This window comes from Erpetoichthys calabaricus, chromosome 10 (assembly GCF_900747795.2).
Source record: "Erpetoichthys calabaricus chromosome 10, fErpCal1.3, whole genome shotgun sequence".
NCBI lineage: Eukaryota > Metazoa > Chordata > Cladistia > Polypteriformes > Polypteridae > Erpetoichthys > Erpetoichthys calabaricus.
The window spans coordinates 6,697,081-6,718,975 of record NC_041403.2 but is presented as its reverse complement, the minus strand read 5'-3'; the positions used below and the strand labels follow the sequence as shown (position 1 = coordinate 6,718,975).

The 21,895-nt window shown below is 43.9% G+C and overlaps 1 protein-coding gene across 1 annotated transcript in view; it reads left to right on the top strand.

The window, feature by feature from the left end:
- Positions 1–21,895, top strand: part of LOC114658496 (uncharacterized protein C1orf87) — a 76,590-nt gene that overhangs the window by 4,484 nt on the left and 50,211 nt on the right. Inside the window, exon 2 of the mRNA XM_051932726.1 lies at positions 1,639–1,760. Coding sequence (XP_051788686.1) covers positions 1,639–1,760 — 122 coding nt within the window. The remainder of the gene's footprint in view (positions 1–1,638; positions 1,761–21,895) is intronic.

The following is a 21,895-nucleotide window of genomic DNA, read 5'->3' as shown; positions in this document are numbered from 1 at the left end:
AGATAGATAGATAGATAGATAGATAGATAGATAGATAGATAGATAGATAGATAGATAGATAGATAGATAGATAGATAGAAATGTACTATATAATATAGTAGATAGAGTGAAAGGCACTATATGATAGATAGATAGATAGATAGATAGATAGATAGATAGATAGATAGATAGATAGATAGATAGATAGAAATGCACTATATAGTATAATAGATAGAGTGAAAGGCACTATATGATAGATAGATAGATAGATAGATAGATAGATAGATAGATAGATAGATAGATAGATAGATAGATAGATAGATAGATAGATAGAAATGTACTATATAGTATAATAGATAAAGTGAAAGGCACTATATGATAGATAGATAGATAGATAGATAGATAGATAGATAGATAGATAGATAGATAGATAGATAGATAGATAGATGGCACTATATAATAGATAGATAGATAGATAGATAGATAGATAGATAGATAGATAGATAGATAGATAGATAGATAGATAGATAGATAGAAATGTACTATATAGTATAATAGATAAAGTGAAAGGCACTATAAAATAGATAGATAGATAGATAGATAGATAGATAGATAGATAGATAGATAGATAGATAGATAGATAGATAGATAGATAGAAATGTACTATATAATATAGTAGATAGAGTGAAAGGCACTATATGATAGATAGATAGATAGATAGATAGATAGATAGATAGATAGATAGATAGATAGATAGATAGATAGAAATGCACTATATAGTATAATAGATAGAGTGAAAGGCACTATATGATAGATAGATAGATAGATAGATAGATAGATAGATAGATAGATAGATAGATAGATAGATAGATAGATAGATAGAAATGTACTATATAGTATAATAGATAAAGTGAAAGGCACTATATGATAGATAGATAGATAGATAGATAGATAGATAGATAGATAGATAGATAGATAGATAGATAGAAGGCACTATATAATAGATAGATAGATAGATAGATAGATAGATAGATAGATAGATAGATAGATAGATAGATAGATAGATAGATAGATAGATAGAAGGCACTATATAATAGATAGATAGATAGATAGATAGATAGATAGATAGATAGATAGATAGATAGATAGATAGATAGATAGATAGATAGATAGATAGATAGATAGATAGATACTTTTTTAATCCCAAGGGGAAATTCACATTATGTATGCAATGAGAGTCCTTCGGAAAATCAGGAGCCCCTTGGATTTCACAGATCTGTCACCATCTCCTCGTGGTCATTTACTGTATGGAGCCCGTCGCCCATCTAAAGGATCTTTCTGGAACCTTCATGTGGACGGGTCTTTTAGGAACCAGAAATGGTTCCCTTATGGCATCGCTCTGAAGAACTACACTGGTGCTTTTATTTTTAATTTTCTTTCTTTCTTTCTTTCTTTCTTTCTTTCTTTCTTTCTTTCTTTCTTTCTTTCTTTCTTTCTTTCTTTCTTTCTTTCTTTCTTTCTTTCTTTCTTTCTTTCTTTCTTTCTTTCTTTCTTTCTTTCTTTCACATTTTGGACATCTTTTCAATCATTTTCTTTTAGTGCTTTCAGATATGAAGTTATTTTGAGCCTGAATCTCTTTTTTTTTGACCCGTTTGGCAGGTCCGAAAAGTCTCCATGGCTGCAGCGAGGGACGCCCCCTTCGGCACAGATGCGACCCCGGAAATCATCGTGAAGATCATTGGGAGTAAACACGTCAAATATTTTGTGGAGAAGCCAAAGAGGTGAGTCCGGGAGTCGCCTGTAATTGAATTGAACTGATCGATCAATTGATTGATTGATTGATTGATTGATTGATTGGCTATTTTATCCGTTATTCCTCCAAACCCGCTTATCTAAATAAAGGGGTCCAGCTTCCCCTCCACTCCTGTGTATTTTAATATATTTCTTAATTGTTGTACTTTGTTAAAACTCCCAATGTAATAGCACAGTGAAAACGTACAGGCGTAATACAAATCACAAAATGTCCATTCATGAGGTGGTGCTGTTTGCATTTTATGTCACCCTGAAAAGGGGATTTGTGTGGGAGGTTGAAATTGCAAATTGGGTGGTAATAGAAGCAGCTGGGTGGGCAAACAATAAACCAGCGGTTCTCAAACTGTGAGGCGTGCCCCCCTAATAAAAAAAGGGGGCGCGAATGTTGCCATATGTGGCATAATTTCGCTATTTGCAGGAACTTTTTAAACTTGTAGCGGTGTATGGGCAGTAAAAAATATAAGAATAAATTTTATTAGGGTTTCAAAAAACTTTAGGGGGGTGCAATTAAAACTTATGAAAACTCGGGTCGCAAATACTTAAAGGTTGAGAAACGCTGCAATAAACCATTATGGTACCCCTTTGTGGGTGGCACGGTGGCATGTGGAGTTTGCATGTTCTCCCTGTGTCTGCGTGGGTTTCCTCCGGGTACTCCGGTTTCGTCCCACAGTCCAAAGACATGCAGGTTAGGTGCATTGCCGATATTAAATTGTCCCTAGTGTGTGCTTTATGTGTGTGTGTGCCCTGTGGTGGGCTGGCACTCTGCCCGGGATTAGTTTCCTGCCTTGCGCCCTGTGTTGGATGTGATTGGCTCCAGCGGATTCCCCGTGACCCTGTAGTTAGAATATAGCGGGTTGAATAATGGATGGATGGATGGGTACCCCTTTGTAGCTCAGGTTTAGAGCCTCTCGGTTTAATGAGGACCAAGCTAAGGTCAGAGGCTTTGGACATTCCCCTTGAAGATTACGTTACTGAGGGGTCTTGCTTCTGAATCACCACCCCAATAAACTCCCTCCCACCTCCTACCCCCAACCGTAGCTGAACCTTTGGTGTGACAAGAACGCCCACTCTCGTCTGCCAGCCTGTCACCTCGCCAGTGTTGTGATGTCCTGTTTGCTGTCCCCTCTCCCAGTTCGTGCAGCCACCTCTGTCCTCGACCTAAAAAACAAGAACGCACTTTCCCTTCCCTTCCGACAATTCATGAACATTATAAGAAATATGAAAATCGATTGATCGTTTACGTATAGTATAGCGCCTTTTCAGAACCAGCCTCGTTAAGTTTGGGATTAAACTTTTCCATTGACTTTTTCCATTACTGTTTCCCTTATGGGCAGATCCATCCATCCATTATCCAACCCGCTATATCCTAACTACAGGGTCACGGGGGTCTGCTGGAGCCAATCCCAGCCAACACAGGGCACCAGGCAGGAAATAAAACTCGGGCATGGCGCCAGCCCACCGCAGGGCACACACACACACACACACACGCACACACACACACGCACACACACACACACACACACACACACCAAGCAAACACTAGGGACAATTTAGGACCGCCAATGCACCTAACCTGCATGTCTTTGGACTGTGGGAGGAAACCCACGTAGACACGGGGAGAACATGGAAACTCCACGCAGGGAGGACCCGGAACTTTCGAGAAATGTTTATTTTGTTCATTTCACAGCCGACTTTAAGCAAATAAAGTCGAGCTGCCTCTCTCCTTTCAGTTCTTGCCAACCAGAGAACCGCTTTGTCAGGATGTGACAGCCCGCCAGACGCGACAAGGTGAAATAACACCTGGTTGCTATGGATACATCAAGCCCTGAAATGCCACAGTTGGTTGCCTCTGTCACACAGGAAGGCACCACTGTGACCTCCCGGTAGTTAGTGCCAGGTGTTGGCCTACGCATCCCGCTTAATGTGAAGTATAATGACTTCCCTGTGACAGGCGACCCAACGGGGGCTCTTGGTCTTTTGGTCAGCGAGGTCATCCGCCTCAGCTTCTTTTATCGAGGAATTTCTGGCACTTGCTGCTTGTGTGACAGCCCTGCGCGCATTTGCGGTCGTGAGCCACAGACACGGCCGACTTACTTTACAGACCACCAAAGGGAATTTATTCATAGGGCAGGTGTGTGTGTGCTCGAAGAGGTGTGTGTGTGTGCGTGCGCGCGACCGCGTGAGAGTACGTTTGCGCACGTGAGCGCAGTTAACTAGAAGAGACAGAGCGCCACCTGCTGGGGGCAGCAGCGCAACACGCACAATAACAAGGACAGACTCAGGAGCGAGTCGAGAAATCCCGAGAATATTAAATATAAGGCGTGAAGGTGAAAGAAAGAAAGAAAGAAAGAAAGAAAGAAAGAAAGGAATGCCGCTGCTGCGCGGGACTGCGCAGGTTTACATGCAGCGAGAACCTTCAGATCGTATTCACTTTTTAACATTATCTTATGTTGCCGACGTGTGCCACAACCATTGCAATTATTTTTTACCACATCAGGCAACATTCACAACTCCAGAAAAACAAAGCAACAAGATTTTAGAAATGTTTACAAATGTATTTAAAATAAAAAATTGAACTGACACTCCGACTCCTCGCTTAGTCTCTCGAGGACCCCGATCAGAGCCTCCATTGATTCAACGAAGATCACAGCATCATCAGCAAAGTCAAGATCAGTGAATCTCTCTTCACCAACAGATTCCCCACAGCCGCTGGACTCCATGACCCCCGCCCCCCAACACCCAGTCCATACAAGCATTGAACAGAGTAGGAGCACAAGAGACCCCTGACAGAGCCCAGAATCAACTGGGAAAAACGCAGAGGGTCTCCCTCCACTCTGCACAGCACTCAATGGACAGGCCCGCCATGATATCTACACTGAAAAAAGTATAACATCCATTCAACTTCAAATAATTAAGGTAATGATTCACACTTAATATTTTCAATCTGAACCAATATAATTCTTCTTATCTTATTGAACCCACAATTTTTAATTTGAGGCAAATCATTTAGAGTGATTGGGTGTAATTCATTTATTTTATACTGAAGTAAATATATTTTTTAAGTTGAGGAAAATCATTTAGAGTGATTGGATGTAATTCACTTGTTTTATACTGAAGTAAATACATTTTTTAAGTTGTTACAATTTAAAATGTTTTATTGGTCATAACTTGTTTTTATGCTATTAGAAATATTATGAACATAACACATTCCAATGCTGTACTTTTTACATTCATTTAATAATCTAGTGCAAATACGCAAGCATTTTGCAGTGTAAATCTTAAATAAACAACAAAAAGTTATTAAATGTTTCTACAGCTTTCTTGAAGGTATGTTTGATTGCGAGTTCTTATACTTAAAATTAACAGTTGAGAAACAGGGTTACTTACCAGAAATCCTCCGTTATAAAAGTCTGCTGCTGAAAATGACCAGACAGGTATAGCCACGTCCACTTCACTCGGGAAAGTCTTCTTCTTTTTTGGCAGTTGGAAAGGCAGCACGCTGGAAAGTTCTATCAGCAGAATATACAAACGGCCCCATCGCACACAGCACACGAACAACCTAAAATATTAGGTTAACTGAAGTAGAATTTTTATGTTTATTCCCTCCACCATAACTTACTTTGGAACAAACAAATTTATTTACTTTCATTGAGGTCTGAAACCAAATATTTCAAGCTACAGCACTTTCTTGCATCACCCCAGTCCCAAAGGTATCACGTCCTAGTGAGCTGAATGACTTTCGGCCTGTTGCTCTGACATCACATGTGATAAACACCATGGAGAGGCTGCTGCTTCACCACCTGAGGCAATAGGTCCGCTACGCCCTCGACCCTCTGCAGTTTGCATACCAGGAGAAGGTGGGAGCGGAGGATGCCATCATCTATATGCTACACCGATCCCTCTCTGACTTGGACAGAGGCAGTGGTGCTGTAAGAATTATGTTTCTAGACTTCTCTAGCGCCTTCAACACAATCCAACCTCTGCTCCTTAGGGACAAGTTGACAGAGATGGGAGTAGATTCATACCTAGTGGCATGGATCGTGGACTATCTTACAGACAGACCTCAATATGTGCGTCTTGGGAACTGCACGTCTGACATTGTGGTCAGCAACACAGGAGCGCCACAAGGGACTGTACTTTCTCCGGTCCTGTTCAGCCTATATACATCGGACTACCAATACAACTCGGAGTCCTGCCATGTGCAAAAGTTCGCTGATGACACTGCTATCGTGGGCTGCATCAGGAGTGGGCAGGAGGAGGAGTATAGGAACCTAATCAAGGACTTTGTTAAATGGTGCGACTCAAACCACCTACACCTGAACACCAGCAAAACCAAGGACCCCGTGATCATCAGAGGTGACTGACTGTGTGCAGAGGGTGCAGACCTATAAGTACCTGGGAGTGCAGCTGGATGATAAACTGGACTGGACTGGACTGCCAATACTGATGCTCTGTGTAAGAGAGGACAGAGCCAACTATACTTCCTTAGAAGGCTGGCATCCTTCAACTTCTGCAATAAGATGCGGCAGATGTTCTATCAGACAGTTGTGGTGAGCGCCCTCTTCTACGCAGTGGTGTGCTGGGGAGGCAGCATTAAGAGGAAAGACGCCTCACGCCTGGACAAACTGGTGAGGAAGGCAGGCTCTATTGTAGGCACGGAGCTGGACAGTTTGACATCTGTGGCAGAGTGACGGGCGCTGAGCAGACTCCTGTCAATCATGGAAAATCCACTGCATCCACTGAACAGGATCATCTCCAGACACAGGAGCAGCTTCAGCGACAGACTGCTGTCACCGTCCTGCTCCACTGACAGACTGAGGAGATCGTTCCTCCACCACACTATGCGACTCTTCAATTCCACCCGGGGGGGTAAACGTTAACATTTAACATTATATAAAGTTATTGTCTGTTTTTACCTGCATTATTACCAATCTTTAATTTAATATTGTTTATATCAGTATGCTGCTGCTGGAGTATGGGAATTTCCCCTTGGGATTAATAAAATACTGCGGTGGGTTGGTTCCTGCTTTGTGCCCTGTGTTGGCTGGGATTGGCTCCGGTAGACCCCCGTGACCCTGTTTTCGGATTCAGCGGGTTGGAAAATGGATGGATGGATGGATTAATAAAGTATCTATCTATCTATCTATCTATCTATCTATCTATCTATCTATCTATCTATCTATCTATCTATCTATCTATCTATCTATCTATCTATCTATCTATCTATCTATCTATCTATCAAAATGACTAATCTTAAGTTGCTTGAAAGAGAAAATTTATGTTGAATGAACGACATCAGTGTTATACTTTCTTCAGTATATAACATTGCTATAACAATGTTGAGGGGATCCTGCGAAGTCTCAGGATGTCCCACAGTGCAATTGATCAACTGAGTCAAAGGAAAATCGACAAAGATTGTAAAGAAACTCTGCTGATATTTGCATTGCGCTCCATGAGAATCCTCAGTGCCAGGATGCAGTCGATGGTGGACTTCTTAGGCGTAAATCCAGGCTGCTCTGGTGGCTGGTAGGTGAGCAAGTGATCACGGACCCTATTGAGGACGACCCTAGCAGTGTTATCCCCATGTAGTTGCCGCAATCCAGGCACTCACCTTCCCTTTCCAGATAGGGACGACAAATCCCGTTTTCCAGTCAGTTGGGATGATGCCAGTTTCCCAGATGGATGCAAATATTGCTTGCAATGCCAGCCAGCCTGGAGAAGTTCACCCCAGGATACCACAGACCCCTGCAGCCTTCCCTACCATCAGCTGGTTCACCACCTGTGCCATCTCAGTGAGACTGGGGGGTTCACAGCTAAAATTACAACAACAATACAAAAAAGTACAGAATGTCTGAATCCTATCTCGATCCCCTGTATGAAGAAGAAACAAAAGAGATACAATCAATAACAGAATGGAGTGAAGAATATTTAAAGAACAACAAAAAGATTACATGTAAATAAAGACATTTGAGCCAGAGGTTGCCCGTGCCGGCTTGGTGACATTGCAATGACAGCGTCGTCATAGACAAACAGCTGAGAGATGAATTCCTTTAATACCGTAACATCTAATATGGCGTTGCCGCCCAATAGACTAACACAAAACACAAGACTAAACGTGCTTTATTTACTCAGAGTATTAAAAATCATGACCCACAATCTGATCCACCACAAACAACAAGTGGAAATGGCGACACACTTGATGTTGAGGTGAGGGTTGAATTGTGGTTTTTCTTTAGGTGGTGTCCACACTGACACAGCGGCCCACCCCGCCCTGGTGCTGTCAGCGTTGTGTCAACGTAAGCAGCTTGGCTTTCTCTAGAGAAGGGGCCATCTTTAAGGTGGCATGTGCAGGCGTGTAAGGCGAGCTGCCTGTTCTGCTCTGAAGTTACACTTGGGCTCAAGGGTGAGTGACAAGGGGTGATAAAATCGAAAAGCCGCAAACGCACACTCCTAAAATCACACGGCAACTAAGACACACCTGAAAAGGCAGATGAGGTGTGTTCACCACAAGTCCACGCTGCGGAAAACAAGAAACATGTGCTGTTGCCAAAAGGACGCTGGAGCCATCTTAAACACAAAGGGCATCACTTAAAACTAATAAAACTGCCATTTACGTCTCCAGCACAATCTCGTGCATCAAATTAGGTCAAAGTGCTTTACAGTAATAATAATACTGCTTGAAAAAATTTAAAGGAACACTTTGTAATCCGAGTAGAGCATCAAGTCAGTGACACTTGTGGGCTGTTGATCTGCTCAGTGAAGTAGCAGAGGGGCTTGTTCATCGGTTTCAGCTGCTTTGGTGCACTAGAGGGGCAACAATGAGACGACCCCCCAAAACAGGAATGAATGGGTTAATAGCTGGAGGGAGGCCACTGTCATTTTTCCCTCGTCATCTGTTTTGTCACTCGTTTTGCATTTGGCTACGGTCAGCGTCACTTCTGGTAGCATGAGGCCATACCTGGACCCTACAGAAGTGGCACAGGTAGTCCAACTTCTCCAGGATGGCAAATCAATACGTGTCATTGCCAGAAGGTTTGCTGTGTCTCCCAGCACAGTCTCAAGGGCATGGAGGACATTCCAGGAGACAGACAGGCAGTTACGTGAGGAGAGCTGGACAGGACCCTCGTAGAAGGTCCTTAACCCATCAGCAGGACCCACCGGTATCTGCTCCTTTGGGCGAGGAGGAACAGGATAAGCACTGGCAGAGCCTACAAAATGACCTCCAGCAGGCAGGCCGACAACTGGTGTGAATGTCTCTGACCAAACAATCACAAACAGACTTCATGAGGGTGGCCTGAGGGCCTGACGTCCTCTAGTGGGCACCGTGGAGCTCAATTGGCATTTGCCATAGAATACCAGAATTGGCAGGTCCACCACTGGCACCCTGTGCTTTTCACAGATTCACCCTGAGCACATGTGACGATGTGAAAGAGTCTGGAGAAGCCGTGGAGAATGTTATGCTGCCTATGACATCATTCAGCATGACCGGTTTGGTGGTGGGTCAGTGATGGTTAGAGGTGGAGTGGTGGCTCTGAGGCTAGGGATCTGCACTGGCAATCGGAAGGTTGCCGGTTTGAATCCCGTAAATGCCAATAGGGACTCTGCTCTGTTGGGCCCATAAGCAAGGTCCTTAACCTGCAATTGCTGAGCACTTTGAGTAGTGAGAAAAGCTCTATATAAATGCAAAGAATTATTTTTATTATTATGGTCAGTCTGGGGAGGCATATCCATGGAGGGACGCACAGACCTCTACAGGATAGACAACGGTGGGCACCTTGACTGCCATTAGGTATCGCAATGAAATCCTTGGACCCATTGTCAAACCCTATGGTGGTGCAGTGGCTCCTGGTGCAAGACATTGCCCGGCCTCATGTGGCGAGAAGATGAAGGAACTGATACCATTGACTGCCCCCCACCCCCACCCCCACGCTCACTCGCCTGACCTCAATCCAATAGAACAGCTCAGGGTGAGACATTATATGTTTCAGTCCATCTGATACCTCAGCCTGTCCAGGAGCTCAGTGATGCCCTGGTCCAGAGAGGAGATCCCCCAGGACACCATCCATTGTCTCATTAGGACGTTGTCTGGGTGGGGGCATAACAACTATTAAGTATGATTTGGAGTTGCTGCAATTAAATTTCTGCTGAATGGACTCACCTGCCTGCCTCATCATTGTTTCCCTTTGATTTTTGGGGTGTCTTTGAATTCAACCCTCACTCTGTTGGTTGATCTTTTTCATTTCCATTCTTTCGTTCCACACACATCACCATGTCAGTCCATATCAGTGGAGATAGCCAGCAGGATTTTTCTTCCCATTGACATCTGATGTGTTTTCAAAGTGTTCCTTTAATTTTTTTTTTGAGCAGTTTTGTTTAAGAGAGCTACGAAAAGAAAGTGAAACAAAGAAAGATCCTTCCAGAATCTTAACCCATTTATCCAGGTCAGAGTCATGGGGAAGCGATGAACCTATCCCAGTAAGCAACAGGCACAAGGCAGAAAAAAATCTCTGGAGTGGGCACCAGGCCATCGCAGGGTGAGCAAACCCACACTCACCTCAAGGCCGATTTAAAAAGACAAATTCACCTTTGGCCAGTCGGTGGAAACTACAACACCCATGAAGATAACACGCAAAATCCACACAGGGGACACCCAGGGTCTCCTTGATACGGGACAGTGGCACTACCATTGCACCACCAAGCCACCCGTTTAATTAACAGCTATTTATAAAAGGTTATACAAAAACCATAGAGAATCAAAATGTCCAGTTTAATGACAAAAACTGCAGTCAGGTGGGCAAGGAGGAGATGAAATTAAAAACTCAGTCAACAGTTAGCCCTAAGCTTTTTACCTCCATCTTGACTTTTAATCCTAATGCATCCAGTTTATTTCTGATAACCTCATTGTATCCATTATTGCCAATCACTAAAATTTCAGTTTTCTCTTTATTGAGCTTGAGAAAATTACTATTCATCCATTCAGAAATACAAGTAAGACATTGTGTTAGGGAATCAAGAGAATCGGGGTCATCAGGTGCTATTGATAAATATAGCTGTGTGTCACTTCTGATGATCACGGGGTCCATGAGGGGCCTGGTCCTCCTAAAATCCACCACTAGCTCCTTGGTTTTGCTGGTGTTCAGTTGTAGGTGGTTTGAGTCGCACCATTTAACCCCTTAACCGCCCTCTGCCGGATATATCCGGCATCGTTGTTTTATTGCTAACGCCATACTGCCGGAATTATCCGGCACATTTGCCTATGGTTATATGAATGCCTGGCGCGTAGTATAACTGATGGTTTGGCGTGGGTATTATTACTACATTGTATTTCGACAACTCTGTGGTTGTTTTGGCCGGTTATGTGACGTGATTCGGAAGTGACAGCTGTGAATATGGCGAAACGTAAACTGACTTCAAGTGAGGCTTTGCAGGCGATTTTGGACAATTCTGATCATAATTGTAGCAGTTCTGAAGAAGATTTTAGCGACAATGATGAGCAGCAATGTGCGCTGCATGATACTGTGAATGAAGACGCATCGGAAGACGGCAATGAGTGGGTGTATCCCCAGCACCTCAGCTGGACTGCTGCCCGTGGTGAACTACCTTTTCTGCATCCGTTTGAGGCAACGTGTGGCTTTACTGTTGATGTAAACAATTACACTGCTGAGCAGTTTTATGAGCTGTTTGTTTCACCTGATTTGATCAGACATTTTGTTCATCAGACAAATCTGTATGCAGCACAGTTTATTGAGAAAAATCCCAATTTACCTCCACATTCCCGTGTTCGTGCTTGGGTAGACACTGATGAAAACGAAATGAAAAAATTCATTGGGATTTTGATGTTGATGGGAATAATCAGAAAACCAGATATTGAGATGTACTGGTCTACAGATCCTATGTATGCAACACCTATTTTTGCAGCTATCATGAAACGTAACCGATTCTCTTTGCTGCTGAAATTCTTTCATTTGAATGACAGCAGAAATGAGCCAGATAAGAAAGATCCAAACCGCGACCACTTGTTCAAGCTACGTCCTTTGATTGATCATTTATTTGAAACATTTCAGTTGCCCTACATGCCAGGACCGTCAGTTGCAGTTGATGAAAGTTTATTGTTGTGGAAGGGCCGCTTACAGTTTCGACAGTATCTACCATTGAAAAGGGCACGGTTTGGTATGAAGCTGTTTTGCTTAGCTGAGAATTCAGGTTACATTTATAGATTTCGTGTATACACTGGCAAAGAGGATCCTATGAGTAGTATTTCAGCAGTGTTGCCAGATGAATGTAAGGACTTTGGACTTTCAGAGAAAATTGTTGTGTACCTTGCCCTACCACTATTGGACAATGGGTACACCATTTGGATGGATAACTGGTACTCCAGTTGTATGTGTTTGCCCATTTCTAGAACTTGCACAACATTTAGTGGTCAATACTGCTTGAATAAATGTAAAAAAGTAAAAAAACGAAAATTGTTCAGATTTCGCCTGGCGTGGGGAATATTTAGGGAGTTGGCGGTTACAGGGTTAACAAAGTCCTTAATTAGGTTCCTATACTTCTTCTCCTGCCCACTCCTGATGCAGCCCACGATAGCAGTGTCGTCAGCGAACTTTTGCATGTGGCAGGACTCCAAGTTGTATTGGAAGTCCGATGTATATAGGCTGAACAGGACTGGAGAAAGTACAGTCCCCTGTGGTGCTCCTGTGTTGCTGACCACAATGTCAGACCTGCAGTTCCCGAGACGCGCATACTGAGGTCTGTCTGTAAGATAGTCCATGATCCATGCCACCAGGTATGAATCTACTCCCATCTCTGTCAGCTTGTCCCTAAAGAGCAGAGGTTGGATGGTGTTGAAGGTGCTAGTGAAGTCCAGAAACATAATTCTTACTGCACCACTGCCTCTGTCCAAGTGGGAGAGGGATCGGTGTAGCATGTAGATGATGGCATCCTCCGCTCCCACCTTCTTCTGCTATGCGAACTGCAGATGTTCAAGGGCGTGGTGGACCTGTGGCCTCAGGTGGTGAGGCAGCAGCCGCTCCATGGTCTTCATCACATGTGAATGTACTCAATAACCCATACTGACAATGGAAACGTGTTCCGGAAAGATATGCAAATTGACGGAACATCAGAAATTGAAATATCTCATTCATATTCATATTCAGTCCTTCATTTCAGTACTTCACAGAAGACTCGTTGTCAAAAAATTCCAGCTTTAAGTCTTCTTGGTAAGTCCCTACAAGCTTGCCATGACTCTTGGTAGATCCCCTCAAACTCCATGTGACTGGATGGGAAACGTCTGTAAACGGCCATCTTCAGGTATCTCCATGCATGTTTTGTGGGAAGTCCGGGTTTCGGCTGGGCCACTCAAGGACACTCGGTGGCTGGTCATGGCTGTATGCTTCAGGTCATTGATATGCTGAAAGGTTTGAGGTGGTGTGAGCTCTGGAGCAGTATTTGGCTGCATTCATGCTCCCCTCAGTCCTGACCGGTCCCCCTGACCCTGCACCGCCATAGTGTATGTTGTGGTGTGCAAAAGCTGTACATTTTGGTCTAAATTTCCATTATATTTTGCTGAAGACAAAAACAAGATGAGCTTAAATACAGGTCACTTGCATGGGCAGTTTGACATCAAAATTGTACCAGTATCGATCACAGTGCCATCACCAGTGAAGGGACGAAATTGGTTTACAGCTCGAGACAGGAGACTGTTAAAGCATCAAAAACTTTACCACTTGGGAAAACGGACAAACTCAAATGGCTTAAGAGAGTCTGATCAAATTCATCCATCCTATTGACAGCCAGCTAATCGGAATCTCTAACACTCACGTGTTATGAAACCCCTACGTAGAATTTTAGAATAAATAGGCATTGTCTGAAGAGCAACAGAAGAAGAAGAAGAAGAAGCAGCGATGACAGAAGAGTGATGTCAGAAGAGGGAGCCAGCAGCGTGCGTCCATTTCCATCTGATCATCAGCAAAGTTCGAGTGCTCGATCACAAGCCACTTGGGACATTCATCTTTGACTTTTTGTATGCTTTTTCTAAAGACTCTACATATGCTATATTGCCAAAAGTATTGGGACCCCTCCAAATCAGTGAATTCAGGTGTTCCAATCATTTCCATGGCCACAGGTGTATAACATCAAGCACCTTGGCATGCAGGCTGCTTCTACAAACATTTGTGAAAGAATGGGCCGCTCTCAGGAGAAACTCAGTGAATTCAAGTGTGGCACCGTGACAGGATATCGCCTGTCCCATAAGTCCCTTTGTGAAATTTTCTTGCTACTAAATATTCCTCGGTCAACTGTTAGTGGTATTATAACAAAGCGGAAGCAACTGGGAACAACAGAAACTCAACCACAAAGTGGTAAGCCACGTCAAATCACAGAGCGGGGACAGCACATGCTGAGGTGTGCAGAAGTCGCCAACTTTCTGCAGAGTCAATAGTGACAGACCTCCAAAAGCTCAAGAACAGTGCAGCGTAAAGAGAGAGCTTCATGGAATAAATGGGTCTCTATGGCCGAGCAGCTGCAGTCAAGCCTGACATCTCCAAGTGCAATGCAAAGCCTCGGATGCAGTGGTGTAAAGCCCACCGCCCACCACTGGACTCGAGAGCAGTGCAGACGTGTCCTCTGGAGTGACGAATCACGTAATCCGATGGACGAGTTTGGTCAGCAGAACGGTACTCGCCTGACTGCATTGTTCCAAGTGTAAAGTTTGGTGGAAGGGGGATTATGGTGTGGGGTTGGGCTTGGCCCCTTAGTTCCAGTGAAAGGAACTCTTAATGCTTCAGCATACAAAGCCATTTTTGACAATTTCATCCTCCCAACTTTGCGGGAACAGTTTGGAGATGGCAACATGACTGCATACGCTCCAGTGCACAAAGCAAAGTCTATAAAGAAATGGATGAGCGAGTTTGGTGTGGAGGAAATTGACTGGCCTGCACATAGTCCTGACCTCAACTTTGGGATAAATTTGATCGGAGACTATGAGCGAGCCAGGTCTTCTCGTCCAACATCAGCTCCTGACCTCACAAATGCTCTGCTGGTCACAAATTCCCAAAAACACACTCCTTGTAGAAAGCCTTTAGAACATTAGAACACTCTAGACGAGAACAGGCCATTCAGCCCAACAAAGCTTGTCAGTCTTGTCTACTTATTTTTTCCAAAAAAACACCAAGTCGAGTTTTGAAAGTCCCCAACGTCTTACTGTCTACCACACTACCTGGTCGCTTATTCCAAGTGTCTATCGTTCTTTGTGTGAACAAAAACTTATAATGTTTGTGCGAAATTTACCCTTAACAAGCTTCCAACTGTGTCCCCGTGTTCTTGATGAACTCATTTTAAAATAACAGCCTCGATCCACTGGACTAATTCCCTTCACAATTTTAAACACTTCAGTCAGGTCTCCTCTTAATCTCCTTTTGCTTAAACTGTAAAGGCTCAGCTCTTTTAATCTTTCCTCATAACTCATCCCCTGTAGCCCTGAATCACCCTAGTCACTCTTCTCTGGACCTTCTCTAGTGCTGCTATGTCCTTTTTGTAGCCTGGAGACCAAAACTGCACAAAGCACTCAAGATGAGGCCTCACCAGTGTGTTATAAAGCTTCAGCAGAACCTCCTGTGACTTGTACTCCACACATCAAGGCGCTATATAACCTGACATTCTGTTAGCCTTCTTAATGACTTCTGAACACTGTCGGGAAGTTGATAGCTTAGAGTCCACTATGACTCCTAAATCCTTCTCATAAGGTGGACTCTTGATTTTCTGACCACCCATTGTTTATTCAAACCTCACATTTTTACTTCCTTTGTGTAATTCTTTATATTTACTGACATTAAATTTCATCTGCCACAGATCTCCCCAAGCTTGTATGCTATCCAAGTCCTTCTGTAATGATATAACGGATTCCAAGTTATCTGCTAATCCACCTATCTTGGTATCATCTGCAAACTTAACCAGCTTGTTACTGATATTCCTGTCTAAATCATTTATATATATTAAAAATAGTGGTGGCCCCAGCACTGACCCCTGTGGAACACCACTTTTAACATTGGCCAGTTCTGATGAGGTACCTCACACCACCACCCTCTGCTTCCTGTGTCTGAGCCAATTCTGCACCCATCTAAAAACATCACCTTGAACTCCCACTTCTTTTAATTTGATGCCCAACCTCTCATGTGGCACCTTATCAAATGCTTTCTGAAAGTCCAGATCAATAATCTCATCTGCTCCACTTTGATCGTTTCCTTTTGTTGCCTCCTCACAGAATTCCAGCTTGTTAGTAAAACACGACCTCCCTCTTCTGACCCCACACTGACTGCTCCTAATAACTCCTGTCCTTGCCAGGTGTTGTTCAATCTTAACCTTAATTCCTTCCATTAATTTTCCTGTGATAGATAGATAGATACTTTATTAATCCCAATGGGAAATTCACATTCTTCAGCAGCAGCATACTGATACAATAAATAATATTAAATTAAAGAATGATAATAATGCAGGTGATAAACAGACAATAACTATGTATAATGTTAAATGTTAACGTTTACCCCCCCCCGGGTGGAATTAAAGAGTCGCATAGTTTGGGGGAGGAACGATCTCCTCAATCTGTCAGTGGAGCAGGACAGTGACAGCAGTCTGTCGCTGAAGCTGCTCTTCTGTCTGGAGATGATCCTGTTTAGTGGATGCACTGGATTCTCCATAATTGATAGGAGCCTGCTGAGCGCCCTTCGCTCTGCCACAGATGTTAAACTGTCCAGCTCCATGCCAACAATAGAGCCTGCCTTCCTCACCAGTTTGTCCAGGCGTGAGGCATCTTTCCTCTTAATGCTGCCTCCCCAGCACACCACTGCGTAGAAGAGGGCGCTCGCCACAACTGTCTGATAGAACATCTGCAGCATCTTATTGCAGATGTTGAAGGACGCCAGCCTTCTAAGGTAGTATAACCGGCTCTGTCCTTTCTTGCACAGCGCATCAGTATTGGCAGTCCAGTCTAATTTATCATCCAGCTGCACTCCCAGATATTTATAGGTCTGCACCATCTGCACACAGTTACCTTTGATGATCACTGGGTCCATGAGGGGTCTGGGCCTCCTAAAATCCACCACCAGCTCCTTGGTTTTGCTGGTGTTCAGGTGTAGGTGGTTTGAGTCGCACCATTTAACAAAGTCCTTGATGAGGTCCCTATATTCCTCCTCCAGCCCATTCCTGATGCAGCCCACGATAGCAGTGTCATCAGCGAACTTTTGCACATGGCAGGACTCCGAGTTGTATTGGAAGTCCGATGTATATAGGCTGAACAGGACCGGAGAAAGTACAGTCCCCTGCGGCGCTCCTGTGTTGCTGACCACAATGTCAGACGTGCAGTTCCCAAGACGCACATACTGAGGTCTGTCTTTAAGATAGTCCACGATCCATGCCACTAGGTATGAATCTAATCCCATCTCTGTCAGCTTGTCCCTAAGGAGCAGAGGTTGGATTGTGTTGAAGTCACTAGAGAAGCTTACTGGCCTATAGTTGCTCTGATCTGCCCTGTTACCCTTTTTATATAATGGGATGATATTTGCCATTTTCCAGTCTTTTGTAATCTCTCCAGTGCGCAGTGACTTCCTAAAAACATGTGTCAAGGGTTTATATCTGTACTCGCTAGCCTCCTTAAGAACACGAGGATAAATATTATCTGGTCCTAGTGATTTGCTTGATTTCATCTTATTTAATCTGAGCAGCACTTCTCCCTCTACAATTTCCAAATCCCTCAGTACCTCCTTAGTAGTCCCTGTTACTGCTCTGAGGTTATCCACTTGCTCACTTGTAAACACCTTAGAAAAATGTAAGTTTAGGGCATCCATTATTTCACTGTCTGTATCTTTCAATTCCCCTTTACTATTTCTGAAGCACTTGACCACCTCCTTGACTGTTCTTTTACTACTAAAATACTGAAAGAATCTCTTAGGGTCGTCTGTCGCCTTATCTGATCTATTCCTCTCCAACTGTCTTTTAGCCTCCCTGATATCCTTCTTAATGGTTGCCCTCATGTTCTCATATGCTCTACAATTCACTTTGCAGTCATTAGTCTTATATCTTCCCAGAAGAGTTGAAGCTGTTAGATCTGCAAAGGGTGGGCTAACTCCATATTAAAGCCTATGTGTTAAGAATGGGATGTCATTAAAGTTCATGTGTATCTAATACTTTTGGCAATAGAGTGTATGCAGACTTTGCTATCCACATTTGCTTTTATGCGTTTCTCTACTGGTTTAATTATTCATGTAATAAATACCACGCTGCTTTAAATTTTCTATACTTTTTCTTCATATTGAGATTGATTGAGGTAATAAGGTAATTTTCATTAAGAGCACCTGGTGCAGTCGGAGGTTTGCCATTACATCTGTGCGGTAAGGTTTATTAAGGCTGAGGGTGTCAGCTCCACCCAATAGTAGGGTTACAGTACGTCAAGTAAGGCATTCTTGGTTTATAAATGACCTATAGCCAAGGATCTCCAGCCTTTATATGTTTGAATAAACTCCTAGAGACCAAAGTAACATTTAGGTCTGAGATATATTTTAAACATTGTGTGTTGTTCATGGCGGCACGGTGGCGCAGTTGGGAGACCTGGGGACCTGGGTTCGCTTCCCGGGTCCTCCCTGCGTGGAGTTTGCATGTTCTCCCTTGCGTGTCTGCGTGGGTTTCCTCCGGGCGCTCCGGTTTCCTCCCACAGTCCAAAGACATGCAGGTTAGGTGGATTGGCAATTCTAAATTGGCCCTAGTGTATGCTTGGTGTGTGTGTGTGTGTGTTTGTGTGTGCCCTGCGGTGGGTTGGCACCCTGCCCAGGATTGGTTCCTGCCTTGTGCCCTGTGTTGGCTGGGATTGGCTCCAGCAGACCCCCGCGACCCTGTGTTCGGATTCAGCGGGTTGGAAAATGGATGGATGGATGTTGTTCATGCCAGTAATAAGTAAGTCTCTTGAAGTGCTAAGAGAGGGACAAGTTGTGTGTGTGTTATTCATAAGGCACTTGTGTGGTTTGAAGTGCTCGAGAATAACCAGCTGTGTATGCGTCACTCATAGGGCACTGTCATGGTTAGGGTCAGTGTGTGTGCATATATATCTGTGTGTGTGTGTTAATCTTAAGGCGCGAAAGTAGACAAACCTGATGAGTACACTTACCCTTGAAGAAAATAGGTAAAGGGTAAGTAGAGGGAAATATCATGATAACAAAGCGTGATGCTGCCACCACCATGCTTCACAGTAGTGATGAGATTAGGCAGACGATGAGAAGTGCCAGGTCTTCAGGTGCCCACTAGAGGACGTCGTTTTGTGTTCTCAGACAAAGTCAGGGAGGCGAGATTGTGTTGGTTTGGACATGTGCAGAGAAGAGATTCTGGGTACATTGGGAGAAGGATGTTAAGGATAGAGCTGCCAGAGAAGAGGAGAAGAGGAAGGCCTAATAGGAGGTTTATGGATGTGGTGAGAGAGGGACATGAAGGTAGTGAGTGTGACAGAGCAAGATGGAGAGGACAGAAAGATATGGAAGAAGATAATCCGCTGCGGCAACCCCTACCGGGAGCAGCCGAAGGAAGAAGAAAAAGACCAAAGAATCTTCTTGCTTATGCTCTCAAAGTCATTAAAATGTGGCAAACCCCACCGCAAATGACTGATTGATGGAACGTTGCTAAGATGGTTGACCTTCCGGAAGGTTCTCCCCATCTCAGAAGAGTATTTCTGAAGCTCTGTTAGAGTGATCATTTATTTCTTAATCACCTCCCTGACCAAGGCCCGTCTTGCCGAGTACTCATTCTGGACAGACTGTCAACTCTAGGAAAAGCCCTGTGGTTCCAAAAGTCTTCCATTTCAGAAGATTTGAGGTCACTGAGCTCCTGGGAACACTCAGGGCTTTGGAAATGATTGTATCCCCTTGCCCTGACCTAAACCTCACCATAATTTGATCATGGAGGTCTACAGAGAGTTCTTTTGGACTTAACTTTTTGTGTCATCAGACCAGAGATTTCTAGTCTCTCATGCTTTCAAAGTCTTTTAAATGCATTTTACTCAACAGTGGCTTCCATGTTTAATTGATAAAGTGCTACTGAGATGGTCCTCCTTTTGACTGGTTTGGCAATCTCCGTAGCAGAGGTGTTCTGAAGCTCAGTTAGAGTGATCATTGGGTTCTTGGTCACCTCCATGACCAAAGCCATTTGTGCCCAGTTACTCAGTTTCGCCAGATGGCCAACTCTAGGAAGAGTCCTGGTGGTTCCAAATGTCTTCCTTTTTACAATGTTTGAGGTCACTTAGCACCTGGGAACACTCAGAGCCTTGGAAATGATTGTATCCCCTTGCCCTGATCTAAACATCACCATAATTTGATCATGGAGGTTGTGAAGAAAACACATAGACACACGTCAATGGTTGGGGATCCGTCCCTGTATTCTGTGTGGTCAGATAAATGTCTTGCTTGAGCAAGTACAACGGTCAGGTTTTGTAAAAAAAACAGTTGACAAATAATGGCGGACAAACAGAGCAATTTATGGGATCTGAAGAGGAAGTACTCTACAGGAAGAGTGACGTGGATAGTCTTCAACAGAGGTGACGTCATCAGAGAGCAACCAGAGGTGAAGTCATCAGGGCAGGATGGGAGTAATGAGGAAGTTCTTTGGGTGTTGAGACGGTGTTTTCGCGAAGAACCCAAGGTGCCATATTCTTTTGTTCTTCATTTTTTTCTGGTGAAATAAAGAAAGAAGCATTAATACGCTGTCTTAGCTCCCCATCCTACGTGTTTCCATGCCTTGTTGGATCCTTTAGCTGCACCCTAATCGATTGTGTGTGAAAAGGTCTACAGAGAGTTCTTTGGGCCTTAAATTGTTCTGTTGTCAGATTATTCATTTCAATGGAGTTCTGCCAAGATGGTCCTCCTTTTGACTGGTTCAGCAATCTAAGAAGCGCAGGACTTCTGAAGCTCAGTTAGTGTGACCATTGGGTTCTTGATCACCTCCATGACCAAGGCCCATCCTGCCCAGTTACTCAGTTTACCCAGATGGCCAACTCTAGGAATAGTCCTGGAGATTCAAAACTTCTTCCAGATTTCACAAAGTATGAGGTCATATGAGCTTCTGGGAACACTCAGGAAATTTGGAAATGGTTGTGTCACCTGTGCCCTGATTTATGCCTGACCATAATTTGAACACAGAGTTGAACACTGAGAGTTGTTTAGACTTAAAGTTTTGTGTCACCAGACCAGAGATTCCTGGCTCTCATGCTTTCAAAGTCTTTTGAATGCCTTTTACTGAAAAGTGGGATCCATGTTTAATTGATGGAGTGCTGCTGAGATGGTTCTCCTTTTACCTGGTTTGGCAATCTCGGCAGAGATGTTCTGAAGCTCAGAGTGATCACTGGGTTCTTCGCCACCTCCATGATCAATGCCACTTATGCCCAGTTACTCAGTTTGGTCAGATGGCCAACTCTAGGAAGAGTCCTGGTGGATCCAAAGTTCTTCCATTTCATAATGTATGAGGTCACTGAGCTCCTGGGAGCACTCAGGGCTTTGAAAATGTTTGTATCTCCTTGCCCTGATCTAAACTGCACCATAACTTGATCTTGGAGTTCTACAGAGAGTTCTTTTAGCCTTAAATTGTTGTGTTGCCAGATCATTCATTTCTTGTCTCTCAAGCTCTCAAAGTCTTTTAAATTCCTTTTACTCAAGAGTGGCTTCCATCTAGCCACTCATCCATAAATGCTTCTTTGATGGAGTGCTCTGCGGTGGGTTGGCACCCTGCCCGGGATTGGTTCCTGCCTTGTGCCCTGTGTTGGCTGCGATTGGCTCCAGCAGACCCCCGTGACCCTGTGTTCGGATTCAGCGGGTTGGAAAATGGATGGATGGATGATGGAGTGCTGTTGAGATGGTCCTCCTTTTGACTGGTTCAGCGATCTCAGCAGCAGAGGACTTCTGAAGCTCAGTTAGTGTGACTATTGGGTTGGGTTCTTGATCACCTCCATGACTAAGGCCCATCCTGCCCAGTTACTCAGTTTGCCCAGATGGCCAACTCTAGGAAGAGTCCTGGTGGTTCCACACTTCTTCCAAATTTCACAATGTATGAGGTCACTGATCTCCTAGGAACATTCAGT